Raw genomic sequence first — 19,220 nt, forward strand, 5'->3', positions numbered from 1 at the left:
AGGTCTGGCCATAGCTCTCAGTTTGGCCCCCCAAATACAGAATTTAAAAAGAGTGGTGAGGAGGCTGCACCCAGATCTACTGGCTTGGAATGTCAGAGCTCCGGTACACCTGTACAGACCATGCCGGCAGGCCACCGTGCTGCAGGCTGGGAGGACAGCGGCAGCTCTGGCTGGAGGGAGCCGTGGCTGTCATGAGCTCATATAGACACATATGTGCTCTTCCATTTTTGCAAAGAGGTTATCTTGAAAAATAACATGCTGAATGTGAGTGATGCATCTTTGTTCCCTGTTTACAGAAATCTTGGAGCTGTCCCAGTCTGACCTTGACATTTCCACAAGCTGAAAAGAGAAAGACTCAAAACCACAACCCTAGATGTTAAGCTGCTCTGGCCTTTGGAGGAGGCTGGATTTAGATTTCCACTCTGGACCTCAGTGTGAGCTCAGTAAGATCACCCATTTCCATGGAGACCAGCCAGCACTATTGCCGGCAGTGCTGTTATGAGCCAGTTTCATCCACTGCTTTTTCTGCATGCAGCAATTTAGAACATAACTGGTTTTGGCCTAGTTTTTGGAGGAAAAAAACCTTTTAACTCCCAGTAATATCTCTCACAACTTTTTCCCTTTCGCCCCATTGTATTGACATGGAACTACTATTTGCCATTACTTTGGATCCTTTGTGGGAATATATTGCTGAAGGGCATGTGTTAGTCCAGGTGTGCCTAAGTGCATGTGCTTAACGTGTTGTCCTGAAGCTCCACTGGACGCAATGTTGGAGGTTCTTTGCACTGGGAAACATTGGCTCCAGACTATGAGTATTCCTGCTAGTATAATATACTAGCAATTTGAAAAGCTTTGGGAGGTCCTTCATCCCCCCCTACTCAGCAGTGTTCTGCAGCTTTCTCTTCACCCTTCCCATTGGTAGTTTATTTTAAGATTTAGCCCATTAATGAGGTGTTGATTATACTGTACAGTACAGATTGTTGAAAGATGCAGGAAACTACTTTGCAAAGATGTTTCCTCAGAATTCCTGCAGAGTTTCACAAACTCTACAAATGCATCTAAAAGCAGCTGAAGAAATCTGCAGGAGCGCATGGACTCTTTTGAAAAGTTGAACTGTTTGGACCTGTTTGAATAATAGCCATCAGTCCAATGTTGACAGCTATTTAGAACAAATAACAATTCAAAACAATAAGCAGTTTTACAAATTCTAGAAGAATTCAGGCATGTAGGTATCTTCAGAAACCTGGCCTGTATAATTTAAGAGCTAAAGTACTGTTTCAACAGTGTTTTAGCCGCCTGAAATCCAAAATTTCTTAGAAAGTAAAGAAAATCATGTTTTAAAATATATCCTTTCAGAAATAGCAATATATAGCCTCTGTCACAGAAAATTAACTATTGAAAAAACAATTTTCACATGTCTCCAAGAAGCAAAAAGCAAGAGGACAGCCTGAAACACCTGCCTGCTCTGTTGCAGAAAAATATTCAGAGGCTGAAGCTTGTGATGGGTGTCCTGTTTATTTATTGATATGGTCTTTCTGGATTTAATTCCTCTAAAGCAAATGTCTGAAGAGGTTCCTCAGAGTATGTCAACAGACACAATTCATACTTCCGTTCTACAAATTCCAGACATGGGGGTTGGCAAGCATCAGTTTTCCCCCTAGGCCACAAATTACCCAGGAAATTATGTTGGAGGACGAAGGAGCTGGAAAATTCCTCTTTTTGTCCTTTGCATCATGATGGGCTGAAATGAATATTTGTTAAGATGGGTTTGAATGAAGCTCTGTTTTCCTCTATGAAGTCAGACTATCCTGTTCTACAGGAAGGGGTTAGGTTAGAGGGGAGATGTGAATCCAGTATGGCTTATAGGCAGGCGCTGGGTCTTCCTGAGCTCCTAGGGTAAAGCCTTCTCTTAGTAGAGTGTTGTATGTTTTTTCTGTTGCCTGCAAACAGATCAGGAAACACTCTATGCCTGGGTGAAATTTTACTTTCTTGTTAAACTGCTTTTCAACAGAGAATTGAGGTTTTAATATAATGACAAGTTTCATTAGAATATTTGCTCTCCCTATAATATTTTACTTTTCTTGAAAAAATGAACACTTGAAAATGGAATATTTTGGCCAATGACTGAAATACTTTAAGTGAAAAAAAATATGGGCTTTCCATAGAGGAGGCAGACACAGCAAAACCTGCACTAAAAATAACCCTGAAGACATCCACGGTCCTAAAGTGCCTGCTTACAGATTCCATGGAATGGCTAATACCATCTGTCTGAGTGTCAGCTAATGCCCATCCTGTAGTAGGTGATTGATCTTTTGGCTGGAACTTTGAGTGATTTCTTAAAGCAGGTTTCACTGCACTCAAGTAATTGTAGTGATCTGTAACATTGTCTGTTGTCATTTGTAGTACTTCTGTGTCTAAACAGTTCAGAGTAACCAGGAGGCAAGTTATCCACACATGTACGTCATGCATTCTCCATGTGAGATGGGAATGCCAGGTACCGAGTGGCATGTTAATAACAGGCTATTAACCCTGCATTGTGTTTTTGTAACACAGATTCCGCTTCAGACTAACACAGGTTTGATTTTTTCTACCCTCTATCTGCCTTCTAAAATGTTTCCCTGCCAGAGGCAGAAGCCGTTTCTTCATTTACAATAAATAAATGCCATGGATGTGACACCTGCCCTTTTCTGGGCTCTCACCCAGGGATTAGACTGTGCCCGGGGATCTGAGCTTTTTACATACAATGCACAGCTGTGGTATAAAGAGCCTTTTGAAAGGAAAGCTTGGCAGCTTTCCCAGAAACTAACTGAAGGGTCCATTTGTGCCTTACCTGTGATTAATTCCATTCCGTTTGTATTTCCAGTGGAAGGACTTGAGCCCAGCACTAACAAAACCTATTTTGTTATGCAGTTCAATGCCTCTAACTGTATCTCCAACCTCTGGGGCTTCCCTACCTTTACAACTGTTGACTAATATTAATTATGGGTATGCTGCTTAATCATCTAGGAGCGACCCTCTAAAGTGGCATTTAAACAGTTTTGATGCAGCTGGCAAAAGTGAGTTATGCTAGAGGACCATAGCAAAAACACCTAGGGAAGGATGAAAAAGATTCAGAGAGATGGCAGGGAAAGTCTCCTAGCAGAGTTCGGGGGCTCAAGCCAGGGCAGTCTGCGAAAAGCCCTCTCTATTACTTAACTTCGTTGGCTCTTCCTGGGAAGAGGGGAGCATAAATAGAGGAAAAATTCAAGGGCATCTCTGCATGTCATGGAAGGAAGTTTGTGGACCAGTCCTCAACAGAGTTGGGTATCCTGAGAATCTGCCACTGCTGGAACAGCACTGGGGATCATGTGCAGAGTATGTGATTGAGAACAGCTCTTCTGCTGCTCTATATTTAACGGAGAGCTAGGTCATCTCCCAGCATCTGCAGGACTGGGGGAAGAAAAGATACCTCTGCCAGCACCCCTGCTGGTGTCTCTGCACAGGGTGGATATGTGTAGTAACAGGCAGACATGGAGCCCAGAAGAATGGTTAACTTAACATGTTATTTTTCTGTTTAATGCTGTGAGTTGCTGATTTTGGGGCTTTGTGGTAGAGGAATTTGAGGGCCTGGCACACTTAAGCTGTGTGAAACAGAAACAAAGGGACTGGTTAAATTGGCATTAATGGAGTTGAACTGGGGAGGGTGACATAAGTGCAAGAGAAAAATAAAGTATTGTGTGGAGTTTCAAAGGCAAAGAAAAGAAACCTAAATTGTTACCATAGTTGAGGGCAAATGTGTGGAGGTAGCAGGATGGCTGTAGGCTGGTCAGGAGGCCAAATCACTGGGTTTCAAGGAGTGCAGAGAGGCAGCGGGATGGCTCTAGGCCAGTCAGGAGGCCAAAGCACTGGGTTTCGAGCAGTCCAGGGAGAAGCAGTGTGGGAATGGGGGAGCCTATGAAGAGGAGGCAGCAGAAGCAAGTGTGGCCAAGATCTTAGAAGACTGGAAAGTCAGAGAAGAGCAAAACAGCAGCCAAACTGCTTAATCCTTAATTCCCCTTAAGAATTTGGAGCATAGGTGTCCAAGATGACACATACCTTTATTAGGTACTGGAGAAAACTGGCTCGGTGTTTCCCACTGTGTCCAGTGCATCACAGGACTGTGCCACAGAATGGCTAGAATGGTTTGAATCGGGTAAGCTAAAATGGAGCAAGCTTTTCCAGAGTATGAGGCAAAGTCTGGAGGAGCCTCTTCTGTGTTCTGCTGCAGACCTTCATCAGAAGGGCATTCAGGAAAAAATGAATGCCCCCCCATCTGGTTCTTCATCTCTTCTCAAATCAATCTACTAGACGTCTCTGCTGAGGCAACTTGAAAACCTTCAGCTTTGCTTCAAAAGAATTCATGAATTCCCCTCACAGTTCAAGTGCACTCACCAAGTATGGGGGATTCCTTTAGGTCTCTTCTGAAGAATGCTTTTAAGTCAGGAGACTGCCTGTATCTACAAAGCAAAGTTGCTTGCTCACAAACCAGCTCTTTGCTGGAAGCACCATCTCCCTAAGAAGATTCACTGTTGTTCCCTGCTCCCTCTTGCCTATCTGTAATTACCCCATAGAAAGGTAAATAGCTTTATAATATCCAATGCCAAGCTATATTCTCCCTCCTACAACAGAAGATGCACATCAGCTCTCTTTGACTGAGAATGAACACCCATGTCTGAAAGGAAGCTGGCCTCAGTCCAGATCTCAGCATCACACATCCTGGCAAAATGTTTTCCAACATCAAACTGCAGCAAAAAAACAAACTTCGGTTTGCCCCTCCAGTGTTAATATCACCACCCACAACTACTGCTGAAAGCTTTTACAGCTGTTCTTTTACAATCAGCTGGTAGGATGATAGGAGAAATAGGGAAGAGTTGCCCCACTCAGTGCCTCAGCAGGATGGACGTGGTAACCAAGGTGGTCTCTCAGCTTTCTGGTGAGGACACTGTGCAAAAGGGAAGACTGAATAGGGTAGATACATTTTCTCCATTATAGCAACTTTGATGCACCAGATTCTCTTCATGGACTCCTGTAATTTCTTCCCAGCTGCTTGACAGGTAGCCCAGCTCAACCTGCTCCAAGAGCAGGAGTTGGATTCTGAAAAAGCAATTTTTTTCCCCAGCAATCCAGTCACAGACTTGTACCTTTGACAATGACTCCCTTTCATCTCTCTTCTTTGCTGCTGCTTCCTGCCTGGTTTATTGGTAAAAGCAGCAGACTTCAGGGAGCAGATTCAGGGCCACAGCCCTTAAAGACTTGGCTCTGTGTGTGTTTGTGTGGGAAGTTAAGTTGCTCTGTGGTAATATCTCACCACTCCCCTCTCCATGTCTTTGGTAGAAACCTTGCTGTTGTTTGCTAGCTATGACTCTAAATGAGCACATACTTATCCTCCTGTTAGCTTTCTAGCTTAGCAGATTTTGGCTTTCCAAAGGCATGTATAATGAGTATTCAGTTTTATCGATGTAAGCCAAAGGCCTCCAGCCTCCTCTCTGCCAAACAAGTAATGTCCTGTGTTTGAGCTCTGAGGCTCTGTGATGGATAAAGTCACTGTTCGTTTGATGGTTCTGCTTCTTTGACCAACAGTAAGGTCTTTCCTTTTTTGTATTTTTTTCCTTTGTCCCATCTCTATTCTATACCTTAGAGGTTTTTTTAAGTATCTCACATTGAATGTTTCACATTTTGAGGTAATTAAAATTTCATTTACACCAGAGTTTTCAACAGGTTTGTGGACAGTCAGTGGCAAGGTGGCTTTATAATGGGCTTCCATCCATACACTGCAGGGCTCATGCCCCATTAATTATCCCAGGAGCTAGCAGTGCCTCACCGATGTTGGCAGGCTCATGTGGGACTGTCTGCGCGTGTAACCAGTTCATTGTGCTGGTCTGAGTTACAAACAGGGATCCTCTTTGCCCACCCATGTAACTGGGATTGGCCTTTTTTCCCCTGGCCTCAGTACATCTGGACGTCACAGTGTGCAGTGCCTTGGCTGCCACCCCCGTCTGCTACATGGGTGAGACCCCCGGTCTCCTACAGGGGTATGGAGAGGGATATGTCCACATTTCCCATCAGGATGTTCACATGGGCATCACTGGAAGGAGGTGGTGCTTTATCTTTATTGTTATGTATGTGTGTTTTTGAAAAGGTGGCTTTGGCTAGGACTAATGAGTTCACAAGCCCATTAAAACCACGGTGGCATAGGCAGGACCTGTGCACGCAACAGACTAGAGAGGCAGAGAGAGGTGCCAGCAACTATCTTCTTTAGTACAGTAACTCCTTTTATTCCCTGGTTTAAGGCGAGTATTGCTCTTCCGTTTATGTCTCCTCTCTGCAACCTTCCCTCCGCCCTGATCTGCAGTTTTATTCCCATCCTCTGTTGTATTTACTGGCTTCTTGGCAATGGCTGAACGCAGCTCAGAGCTGCCCTGCCAGTAATCAGTATCCCTCCAGCACACTCCTCCCGGGCTGACTCAGTCAGCCGCCTCTCTTCAGCACAACCCTTTGAGCAGAGAGCAGTTGCTCTCTTTGCCCTGTCTGTCTAGAGCTCTTTTTTCAGCCCTCTGAGCAACTGAGTCACTTCCTTCTTTAAATCTGGCCTTAAATCTTCCTTTTCACTTAGCCTAATGATTCACTCTCTCTGTGTTTTGAGAAGCTCCGTATGAAAAACACTAAACAAAAAGATGCTGCCCATGCAGAATGTCCTCCTTGTCTTTAAGCGGAGTGGCAGTGGCAGGCCCCTGTCTGAGGGGCTGGTACCCTGGCTCCCCGCTCGGGGACACCAGTGTGTCGGCTCATTGGGTATTACTCAGCAGTAAATTGGAGCAGTGCTAGCAGGTTTCTCTTAGTATTATGTCTGACGTAGTGAGAGGAGCCAACTTCTGCCTGGAGGTGAGCGTGTGTAATTTCCATTGACATCAGCACTCGCTGCATATGAGGGCACAGCTCTACCCTTTTCCCACCCCATCTAATTAGATGCCATACATGAGTCATTACAGCATCTCTGCCACTCCTCCCCATTTTTGGGGGAATTTAAGGGATCTCTACTTTTAGAGCTGAGTTGAAATGTGCTCAGATAAAGGAAAGCTTCAATTTCTGCTTCATAAGCCTGGAGATATTTTTAGCTGAACATCTAAACTTTTTGATTTTTCATATGAAGTTTATTTTTCTCCCTTACCTGCTTATTTCCCTGGCCCTGGTCCCCCTCATATCCAAGTGCCTTATCTTTTCACAGTTCCCTAGCATCGAAAGGAATTGCCAACCAACAGAGTAGTTAAAAGGCAAGATGCTTGTTCTCATGAATTAGCCTTATGGCACCCTTGACTTCAGTAGACCTGCTCCAGTTACCAGCAAAGGGTGGGATAAAATTTGCAAAAGCTTTTAAATCCTGCTTTTAGATGTGACTTAGGTAGTTAAGTGCTAAATCCCTTTCACTATCATTGCAGTTCAGGCTTACAAATACTTAAGTTGCTCAGGCACTTAGGAAAATGTCCTGCGAATGCCTTGCCCCCAGAGTCTGGGTAGAAATGGGTAGGGCCAGGGAGCAGCCCCAGATTTGGTGAGATTCTGGTGGCTTCCTCAGAAAAGTAGTGCCAAGGCCAGTGCCAAGGATGTAAGATCACATTAATGAAATACTTGGGATTATATGAAGAGAATCTGTGAGAAGCTGTGAGGCCTCGTGTCACTGTATAAAGTGGGGACTGTTTGTGAGAGTATTCTGGTTAGAAATATATGCAGGCAGTGCAGCTATATCTGTTTTGTAGCCCTGGTTTCCTAAAATGTGACCAATGATCATTTTTTAAAAAGCAACAAAATGTCCTTTTACAGTAAAGTAAGTTTGCAAGTGAAATGAAATTGCTATTGTAAAGGAGCTTCATTTACTGGAGGGCTCAGGGGCTGTGGAGTTTAGCACGGGAAGAAGACTTCAATCCAAGAAGAGGACTTTTCATTTCAGTCAATTCCTACAGGGGACATAACAAACTAGTAAATAAGAATTGTAGTTTATAACCCAATACTGATAATTCTAAGTGCTGATTTTTAATAAAGCTTCAATGATGACATTTTTCAGCTTCAAAATAGGCAACTCTTGAGAACGCTGTAACATGTCCCTTTGAATACTCAACCTTATATTGTGTATATTTGGTTTCTTTTGTTTAGAATGAAGTGATAAGTCAGCAGCTGTCTGTCATTTTCACTCATTGCTATGGACCCTACCCTATTCCAAAGCTTGTTGAAATTAAGCGCAAACAGACTTCTCGCTTAGGTAAGCATCAGGTGCATTATAGGCCATGACCTAAAGTTATTCTTTGGTTCTTTACAGAGAGCAATGGGAACTCTGCACTGCAGACTGGGTGCTTTGGGAGGGCACAAGTCAGAGAAAATGTGAATTTGAATGGCAGAACTAGAAAAATGAAGGGCTCTGAACTTCACCTGACCCACAACTCCCACTGATGGATCATCAGGTGCATTAGAACGGGGCCATAACTCTGCAAAGATTTGTCTGTGTTGCTAATTAGGCTGGGATCTGAGCCCAGGGCCTAAAGCCAAACATCTGTCCATGTCTGAAACCACCATGCCTGGCTATGGCTGGCACTTACAGGTCGGGAGATCTTCTCTCACCACAAAGGCAGAGCCCTCCCAGCCATGCTGACAGAGCCTGAGTTGTTTTAATGTGATCTAGAGAAGATGTGAGTGAGTCTCCTGGCCCCTTTTCTCTTTCAAACAAAGTCTTCCCTGCATGGCGTAATTGGGTGAAATAAAGTCCATGAGAATAGGGCCCTCGTGTGTCCATTTAGATGCAGTTATCTTTGGGTAACAGAGCTAGGAGGCAGTGCCAGCTCTCCACCGGATCTGAGCTATACGGGAGGGATGGCTGTCCTCGTAGCAAAAGGTCAACGTGGATTTCAAAGCTTTGTATTTCCTTTGTCTGAATTGCATTTGGCTGTCTGTGTATCTTCTGTCTCAGACTGTCTAAAATAACTTTATGGGCTTTACTCATTAAAAACAATATCCTTTTACACTATTGTATTTTTTTTTTGGTCAGAACAGGAAAATATTCTGTACGTTCATGACCTCTTCCAAACCAAAGTTATTTGTTTGATTTTTATTTTTCATTTTGTGATTCTAGATCCGCATTTTCTTAACAACAAAGAGATGTCAGATGTTACATTTCTGGTGGAAGGAAGACCATTTTATGCACATAGAGTGTTGCTATTTACCGCGTCACCAAGGTAAAATATAGAAACATTTCTGTTTTTAACAAAAATAGAATTTGATTTTGTATTTTGGTGGGTTTTTTGCCATTTTGTTGCCTCAATTCTTTGAGGACTAATGGTGCTAACAGATTCAATCTTCAAGTTTCTCCTAACCAGAAAATGTCAACAGCTTGTTTCTGCTTGATTTGCAGGACGTTTTAGCACTCCTGTCACTGGGCTCCCACCTTGTAAATGTTCTGTGCTTATGGCCATGCGTATGACTTCATTTCACCAAGGCACGCTTGCATGGAGCTCATTGCTGCATCCGGCCCTTAATTGTAAAGGAGTCATTGATTCTTAACAATTATTTATCTTGTGAGCCACTAAATCCTGCCTTGCATCAGTATAGGCTATCTCCAGGATAAACAAGTTACTATCACACAATTCATTGACAGCATTTTACACTTTAAAAAATAAAATTAAGCATCTACAAAGCATGGCACGCTGTATCCAAAGGCAGTACCTGTGGTCTGTTCCCTGTGCTCAGAAGGCTAGAATCCAGGTCACCCAGCTCAGCCCAGCCTTAAAGAAAAATCCTTTCCTTCACTGCTCACAAATCTAGTCTGTACACAGCTTTATCATTCAGGATGTGCTTTTAAACAAGTTTAGCCAGCCCTACGTAAGGGCTTATTTCAAGATGTGGCAAGGGCAAGCCATTGAATTAGCATAGTCTGAGAAATGTGGGAATCAATGATAGAGATGCTGCCAACCCATCACTGTACAAAGTAAAAAGATTGCATAAAGCAACTTCAATATTTGACCCTGCCTTCAGCCTAAGAAGTGCCTATTTTGCTTTAGAGCATATTGGTAAACATACAAGCACATTCCAAACTCCAGCTTTAAACCGATTAAATTGTGTTCATAGTAGAGTTTGACAGTAGTAAAAACAAACCAATTGTTATCCATATTTTAATTAACAAAGTGCAGTTCCTGTATGGAAAAAGTTACCATCCAGCAAGTGCTGGTCTTGATAGATAAGCTAAGCTTTGCATTACCTCTAGAAGGTCAGATGAATTATCAAAAAGAGGAAATACAAAGGCAGATGTTTTTGACAGTGTATTTCCCATTTTCACCTTCTGATCAAATGGGAATACCTAGCTTTGAGACATAGATTGCTACATATTTATATAAATCTCACATAAATCAGCAGTTATTAACTTAAAAGAACTCCGCTGTGTTTTTATCTTGAAAGTCAAGTTTGAATTTCAGGTTTTGATAATCAGAGAACAGCAACCTATCCAGTTTTCTCTTCTGCCTGTACCTACACAATTGTATTGAGTCTGCATAAAAGCATTAATAAATCTTAGTGTAGGTTTTTAAATATTTTGTTCCAAACCATTTTTTTAAAGCAGTATGAGGCAAATAGGCCCAAATTGATCTTCTTTGAAAGAGACAGTGCACTGTTTTTGAATGTTGCAAGTCTTCCTATAAGACTGTGTTTTCTTCAAGCAAAAAAACATTAAGATTCTGGTTTTATAATATGCCCTACAACATTACAGCATCTGAATTTCCTGGACAGATTTTTTTCTGTTGTGATATCAGATGTATTTTTCCAAAGTTTTGAATTGAAATTTCCTAAAAGAGGGGCTTCTTCCTTTCAATTTGAACTTTATTTTATGTCAGTGTCTAAATCTTGATGTCGTTCAGTGACAAATCCATTCATTTTAGTGTACTGTTTTTGAAAGAGCTGATGCTGTCCTTCCACTTTGCTGTACTTTTTCACAGAGATAACCAGGCTGGTATTTCAATTTTGCTCATTTCTATTTAGGTTTAAAGCATTGCTATCTAGCAAGCCTGCAGCTGATAGTACTTGTATTGAGATCAACTATGTGAAGTACCCCATCTTTCAGGTAAAGTCAGTTCTCATATTGAATTTGAATGGAACATTTAGTAAGAACATTGCATATACCCTGCCCAAATTAATACATTTGTATTTGATAAACATTGCTCAGAATAGTCGTTTCATGAACAAAGGCTTCATCTCCCTTTAAACACTAAACTGCACAGTGCTATTGATTGCAAACATGTGATGTGCCCAGCAAGATATAATAGCATACATTTCACTTACATGGGGTGTGCAGACATGGGACATTTCAGTGTAAAGTACTTGATACCTTTTTATCCTATAGGCTCTTTCTGTATTTAATGGACAGGCTTGGAGGAGACATAGCCCATTCCTGTCTTTAGCAATATCGTTTAATCACATTTCTTTCATGAAAATATAGAGCCTTCTTTCTGCATATGTAGCATATGCATGTATATGCTTCCCTTTATTTGAGTCAGCACTCGGACAGTTTCCATGTATTGGCTGTTACAGCTGCAGATATTTCCCAGCTGCCTACAGTAACTTTTAAGCGTGCTTCGAAGCTCACTACAGAGAAATCTTAGTCGGCTCATCTTACAGCGCAAAGCCTCCCCTACTCTTTCTCATCATCCATGCATGCCCACACACAGCTAGGTGAAGGTATGGGTGCTGTTGCCAGGGAAGGAATAAGGCACTAACCATTATATATGCCATTCTTTCCTGAAAAAATGTACTAATCATATTGAAAAATACCTGGAAAATTCAGAATGAATTAATCAGCTTCCTGTATGCTGTCTGGACCTCACCAGAAAGTCTGGGCAATGTGGCTGTTGAGGGTTGAGAAGACAAGTTAGAGTACCTGCAAGAAGGAAACATTGAACTGTGCAGAGAGCGAGAGAGTAGCCAAATAAATCCTGAAATCAGGAGGTTTGGGCCACTTTTATCTCCAGAACCCTGGTGTTGGAGAGTCTCGGGTGTTCCCTGCAATTTTTACATCACCCCCACCACCACCACCCCTGCTCCCTTGATGCCTTGGATTGCTTTTTGTAAACACTCCCTTTGTTTCGTTGCAGCTGGTTATGCAGTATCTTTATTATGGAGGTGCAGAGTCACTCCTGATTAAAAATAATGAAATTATGGAGGTAAGAGGTGTTTATTTTAATTGCAGTGGGAGCAATGCTAAGTGATCTGTGTACCATTCGCACAAGGGCACCCTGGCTGCTGGGCAAGACATGAGATCTCCCATAAGACCCAGCATCACCTCACCCTCAGTGCCCAAAGTGCCCAGGCTGTCTGCAGTCCCACAGGAGGATACTCAGTCTCCTTCCAGCCCTGCTGTTTGTCCATTATTATAACTTCTGCCAGTATGAAGTTGACTGTCACAGAAGAAAGAGTAGAAAAATAATGGTCATCAAACAAAAAAAATTATCTGGAATAAAAATATCTAGCTAGATGCTTTGAGAGGCTCTTTTAGGGAAATAAAAAGCTGGTGTTACCTGGCAGCATAGCATACCATCCTCTCTCTCTCTTGGCCTAATAGGTGAGGTGGTCTGCTCCAGGGAGGCCATTCAGCTTCTCTCTGCCATGCTGTGACTCCTGGCCTGTCAGCTCAGGCTTACATGTCCAAATCTATCTCAGCGGTGTAAAAGCACCCAGTTTTGTTCATCATTCAGGAGAATTCTGGGGCAGGTAGCTAATTTTAGCCATGGGAGCAATCCCACTGGAGCCAAAGTTCAATTCAGTGGCAAGTAAGCACATGATTGTCTGATTTTCTGAATGAAGTCTTAAGCTGCACCCTGAGATACAGAGAATTCTTTACCCCTTTCTTTCTCCTTTCAAGAATATCACTGGATGTAAAAAGTACAGTCCTATCGGGCCAATTTGCAAAAGCCAAGCCAAGCCAATTGGAGCTGACTTCAGTGTAGCCACACATCCATAACCTGTACGGATGTTAAGTCATCCTCCTCCAAATACTGTGTGCTGTCATTACCAGCAGTGACCAACCTAATGACTCCCAATAAACAAAACTAAGACATGTTTGAGCAAATTCTTGATAGTCATTCAGGGAGGTTTCCTGTGGACAACAATCAAGTTATGGCAGGCAAAAGGAACACAGGATAGTAAATACTAAAGTCAGAGCTACTTATATGCTGGTAATCACCAGTGTACAGATTATAGTCCACCAGCACCACGATATTTTATTATTGCTCACACTAGTTAGTCTGTTCCTGTGACATTACTGTCTGGGGCATTCATGCGAGGCTTGACTTTCACCGAAATAAGGCTAACCAGAAATTGGCAGCAGCTCTTCTCTGGCATATGACTGACCAGAGAATCAGCTCTGGTGGGTACAGGGACATCTGTAACAATCCTGCTGGCAACCAGAGGATGGAACTAGTCAGGACTGAAATTAGCCCTCTCCAATGCAGGCTGTGGATTTTTAACTAAACCTACCCACATTGACCTTCTGAGCTTTATAGAAACAGGTCACTGATTCTCTCTTTCACTCAGTTTTGAAAGAAGCTCCTGAATTTCTAACCCTTTCTCAAATAAGGATTGTCAAACTAGATGGTAAAACAGCTTTAGAGAGATGCATATGTAATCACCTAGGTTGTTAAAAAGCTTGTGCTGCAGTTCAGCTGTCTGCTCTACTTTTGCGACATCCCAAAACTTCTGTGAGTCTAGAATGTATGACTGATTGACTGATCTATTGATAACAGATCTAGCCACGCTTCCTCACAGTTTAAAGTAATTACAAACCAGCACGTGACTGCTTAAGCCACAGAGGCAGCTGGAATAGGATTTGGCTTTATCTTTCCAAACTGCATTTAGCAACTTGCCTTATTACAAATATGATAACAAGAAGCACCAGAAATACTCCACAGAAATCTTTGCTGCAATTCATAATTGGGGCCAGCTGGCTGCTATCACATCAGCACTGCAGATTTCCAGCATTTTGATTTATTTATGGGATCAAAGCAGAGCTTGAGCAGACTGCACAGGAGAGGCAGAATAATGTCACGGCAGTTTCAGGGTTTTGTTCCACCTAGCAGCATGAGAGCTCTTTGGGAGTCACAGGATGGCTTTTTGTCACAGGGCCCATGATGATAAGGGTCATATAAATGCCTAAAGAGAGATCAACAGCTTGGCCTAAGAGACACGTCTGGGTTAGAGCAAGGTGTCAAGTAATGAAGAACCCCAGTGTGCTTTCTAAGCCAGAGCAGAGCCAGAGGTGATGACCTACCATGAAAAGAAAAAAAATTAAATCCTCTTCCCCAGCTGTAAAGAACAGAAAAGGGGCAATAGGGGAAATCCTGGCACTAATGAAATCAGTTGGAAAACTCACAGCTTAAGCCACACCTTCACCCTGCAAGCTTCAGGTTGTGCCTAGAGCACACAGTGGAGCGCAGTGCAGAGACCCCAAGGTAGTGCCAGTGCAGGCAGTGTACCCACGAAGTGGGTGCAGTGCCAAAGAGAGAGGTCAGCTTGAGTCCTGCCAGCACGAGAGCCATGTTAGTGCAGCCACTGATACATCACACTAGTGCTAGTGTTATGAGGCATTACCTTGTACCAAGCCAGTCCACACGTTTGCATCGTATCCCACTGTGTGCCCACCCCGAGGAGTCCTGTGGAGCCAGACAGTGTTTTAGTGCCTGTGGCCTAGACATGACCTTACCACTGCTCACAAGCTAGAGCAAGGAGCATATGGAGATCTGACTCCATTTCCTTGAACCTGCTGAGGTGATAGGTTTGAAGTTTATTACCTCCATAGATTTTTAAGCTACACAGGGTGGTTATTGTCATCTGGTTTGAATTCCTATGTAGTATTGGTCCTGGCCCTTCTCCTGACATCTCCACATCAAACCCAGGTGTTTCCTTCAGCCAGAGCTTGGGGAACAGTGGAGCCCAGACATTTTCTTCCTGGAATGTGATTGCAGATCCCTCCATGCAGAGTCATTTTTGCAAAGTGACCAAAAACTCTCCAAGATGCTACTTTCTTTTTGGCACTTCCCCCCTCCCAAAGTCATCATGGAGACCCGACCGGCCAGTGGTGGTCTCTCCACACACAGCTTCCCATAGTCTGATGTGGAGGGGACTGCAAGGGGTTGAACCAACAAAGCAACCTTCTCATTCTGACTATTTATCAAGGGTCAATACATTCATTCAAACTGAAGCAGGGGCTGAGGAAAAAAATATAGTGAAACAGTGAAGAAGCAAGCTCTGATACTGTATTGCTCAGCAGTTCTGACTATTTTTTCCTTTTTTTTTTTTTAGCTTCTCTCTGCTGCTAAATTTTTCCAGCTTGAAGCTTTACAACGACACTGTGAGATCATTTGTGCAAAAAGCATTAATACAGAAAACTGCGTGGATATTTATAATCATGCCAAGGTAAAAATAACCACATATGTATGCATGTTATGTATGTGTTTGTCCTCATACTCTGTGTGGTCATGGGTCATGATAAGTAGTGACAGATGTGTGATAGACTTGGTGTGGTTTGTCGTGTATCAAGGATTTGTCATGCATTTACTGAGACTGAATGGCTAGTAGGTACCTAGTATAGTGACAGCTCTAGATCACATAGTATAAGAGCGTCTCTGGCAGCTACACATCCCCTTCCCTAACCGGTTCAAACTCTATTTGTGTCTACCACCATGTGGCAGACCTACCCCTTATCACAGCAACACAAACTGCTGAATCATTTAGCAAGAATCACCTAACTGAGTAAGACCTCTGTCTTTCACCTTCCACGTGGGATTTTCCAATTACAGTTTCCTGTTTCCTTCTGCCTGTAGCCTATAGAGGTGATATACTCAATGTTAGTGTCAGCTTTTCAATATATGAAAATGTCATATTGTCAAAGTGCAATGTCTCACAACCTTGCAAGGATGGTAGTAAGAATTTTATGTTTTGGAGAGGAGAGATTCCCAGCCTCTCACTGGAATCAAATATTTACTTAGCTTATGAGGGGGACCTAAGCCATCGGACATGGCATTTTTAGATCTAGAAAACCTATTTTAGGTCGTTGATGAAGGTGTTTGCCATATTGATTATGTCCCCTTCTCTTTTGTGCTATGTAGTTAGACTTTCACTTGCATGATGGAAATGATACAAAAATAATTGCAATTAATTTTTTTTTTAAGTATTCCTTAAATGGTCTTTCCATAACTTACATGGTCTATATGAAAGATAAAATTTTGTAGTGTGACACAGAGGTTTGACTGAACAGAATAATCCTGTAGATTGCTCCAAACCCCTGCTGATCAGACATTTATTCCCACCATCAGGTATTTCCTTCAGAGAGTGGTAATGCAAAGCCTTGATGTGCAGACACATGCAATCAGTGTTTGAAACAGCATAAAGTTCCACTTCCAAAATGAATAATAGATTAAATGTATCTGCAGGTCCATTTATTGTAATAGGGAAAAAAAATCACCAGTATTAGAATCTTCTTGAAAAATACCTGATTTATCTTCTAAGCTCATGTGGGAACTTTGGGGTTTATGTTATTGTTGCTAAAAGTAAAACACGTAATGTGTAAGTAAAACATATAATTTTGTTTTAAGATCACACCTCTTTTCTCCAAATTGTGAAATGTAGCGCTTATTTTCATCCTGACTGAAGAACGTTCTTGAGCCCAGCTTTAGACTTGTCTGAGGAACTTCTATGCAGCCAGTGCTGGGATTGGTTAGTGGGGGATTAGTTGGGATTAGTTCATGACTAAATGTGGCTCCTTATTTATCTGTAAGGGCCTCAACCTGAAACTCTTCCATCCCTGCATCTCTCTGGGTTCAGTGGAAACGGTATACTTGGTAGGCTTGAAAGGCCAGGGTCATGTATGCATTAACATGTGGAGTTCACAGCAAGGATATCTAAGCTAGCTGAGAATGAAGTATAGAGTCCTGGAATTAGTTAAGCCACGTCACCCTAGAGTTCTGCATGGGCTAATTTGCCCTGCTTCCAGTAAATGACCAGTGTTAAGCTTCATACTGCCATAGTTGGAAGGTTTCCAAGACCTGAACTAATCCATTTAAATGTAGTTCAGATATCTCTCTATTATGCTGCCTGCAGAGTAGAGAAGACCCTCCATCTTTTTGCTTCAGGTTTGTGTGATATGCAGGTTGTTAATTTGAGCACATTTCATTCTGCTCAGAGTGCTCCAGTCACACACAGTAGCTTCATTTGCCTGTTATCTAAATACGAGATAATGATATGTGGTAGAGGAAGCCAGATGGTCTTCATGAGCCAAGGGAGCTCAGAAGCAGTTCAAGCGCAGTTTGCCAGCTGACTGTCTGGCTTTCCATGTTGCTGTCTGAAGTGTCAAAGAAGCTCATGTTAGATGCAGTGAGGGTGGGAATAAGGTGAGCAGGCACTGAAGCGAGGAATCACTGTGTCAGTCAGGAGCAGATGACTGTGTCTTTGGACTTGGGTAACTTGCTCCTGTTCTAGATACCATTTCTAGTGCCTGGTATTTTGCACACTCGGCTATGCCTGTAGGTACTCGGGCAATGCTGAGACCTGCTTTTCTAGATGGGGAGCAGGTTGGCCTTGAGGCACAGAGTGCGCAGTCTTTGTCATCATGGTTGGGAGGAAGAAATGAATTGGCAGAAGCATAGCATGAACTGAGCAGATTTGGAAGGTTGTCTGTCTGTTTTGGGGGCATAAGCTGTAGGAGAGGAGTGTTTAGCAGGGTGGTGAGCTGTGTAGTAGGAGCTGTAGGGACAAGAGATTGAGGCCCTGGATTAGAGGTGAAGTATATGGTATGAAGGTGAGAGAATGTGCATTTGGTCACATTTACAATTTAAAAGCTGAATTGAGAGTATTAAAATCATATGTAGCAATCCTATGAACTTTCCATTGTTTTCCATTCAATTGCAAACATCTACAAAGAGGCAGTCTTTTGATTAGTATCACTTTCAGGTTTTCATTTTCACTCAAAATCTTTGTCACTGTTTGTTATCTCCAGAAAGAGATGGAGTAAGTTGGCAAATTGGCTTTATAATGGTGATTGATTAGTTACCACTGGATAGCAGTTGTGCTTTCCATGAATGCCCATACCCAGCAAAATTAACTGGAGTTTTGAATGTATGCCTAAAGACACTCAGCACTTGCACAGCTTGCAATTTGGGGCTCAAAGCAAGTCTAAGAAAGAAAAGAAAAACACATTATTTCCTCAATATCGTGAATATAATGAAATAATGAACAGGGATGAATGGTGCTTCAGAGAAGAATACAGATTCACACCGTACACTGTCTCATCCAAGTGTAAAATAATTCACTCATGATTTGATGAAAACTTGCACGGTTTGAAATCAAGTTGAAATCGTTCATTTTCCTCAGGAAGAAAGCTACCTAGCCCTAATCTGTATTTATTTTCTTTTTTTAGTGGTTTCCATTCTTAGTTCCAAACATGATGTTAAGGTTGTAGTGGGTAACAGTGTGATGTAGTCGTTCCAGTCTCAAGCGAGCCAAAGGTTCTCATTTCTTCTCAGAGCTCAGACCGAGCAGGAGCTTACCTGGGCAGGAGGATGGGCTGAGCACTGCTCTGTAACCTCGCATGACTTATAGCGGAATATCATGTCCACTCCTTGCATGACCGCTGGAGCCAGCCCACAGCTCAGCCACTGTGACTACATGTCCTAGTATGGGTCATTGGAGGTTTGCTCATGCATTACGTCATCCCTGCCTGCTCCAAAGGCATGATGGTCAGCGTAAAGGGACTGCTGACAGCCTCACACCACGTGCCCAACAAACCTCCATTTCTCCTCCAAAGATTTTTTGAAGCTGTTACATTGCATGCCAAGTTTTGGAGGGGGTGTGTCCCATCCTTGCTAAGGATGATGTTCATTAAACTTGGTCTCTAGTAGATTTCTCCAAACCTATAGGTTTAGGGTATGACTTCTAGCATGAAATCCTGGGTCTAGTGAACTTTCTGGTAAAACTCCCACCAATTTCCAAGAGCCCCAAACTTCAGCCCTGGAATTTTTTTTCCTGTAACAAAGGGCCTTGTAACATGGAATTTGTCATTAGAATTGTCAGTGTAAAATACTGTTTGATTAACTCCCACCCCCACACATATGCATCTGTATCCAAAAGGCTTGGCTTGTATATTTGTTTGTGTGCAGCTTTTAGCATTGTATTTGCTGACCAGG

The 19,220-nt window shown here is 42.6% G+C and overlaps 1 protein-coding gene across 4 annotated transcripts in view; it reads left to right on the plus strand.

Annotated features, from left to right (window-relative positions):
• LOC112964825 (ankyrin repeat and BTB/POZ domain-containing protein BTBD11) overlaps positions 1 to 19,220 on the plus strand; it is a 43,125-nt gene that overhangs the window by 13,049 nt on the left and 10,856 nt on the right. For 2 of the 4 annotated variants that reach the window (XM_026063385.1, XM_026063401.1), the window contains 5 exons: positions 8,167 to 8,272; positions 9,137 to 9,239; positions 11,032 to 11,113; positions 12,141 to 12,209; positions 15,343 to 15,456. In XM_026063385.1, the coding sequence (XP_025919170.1) occupies positions 8,167 to 8,272; positions 9,137 to 9,239; positions 11,032 to 11,113; positions 12,141 to 12,209; positions 15,343 to 15,456 (474 nt within the window). The remainder of the gene's footprint in view (positions 1 to 8,166; positions 8,273 to 9,136; positions 9,240 to 11,031; positions 11,114 to 12,140; positions 12,210 to 15,342; positions 15,457 to 19,220) is intronic. The other 2 variants (XM_026063393.1, XM_026063408.1) reach the window with 2 other exon arrangements.

The sequence above is a fragment of the Apteryx rowi genome, unplaced genomic scaffold, assembly GCF_003343035.1.
Source record: "Apteryx rowi isolate R43461 unplaced genomic scaffold, aptRow1 scaffold_1001, whole genome shotgun sequence".
Classification (NCBI taxonomy): Eukaryota; Metazoa; Chordata; class Aves; order Apterygiformes; family Apterygidae; genus Apteryx; species Apteryx rowi.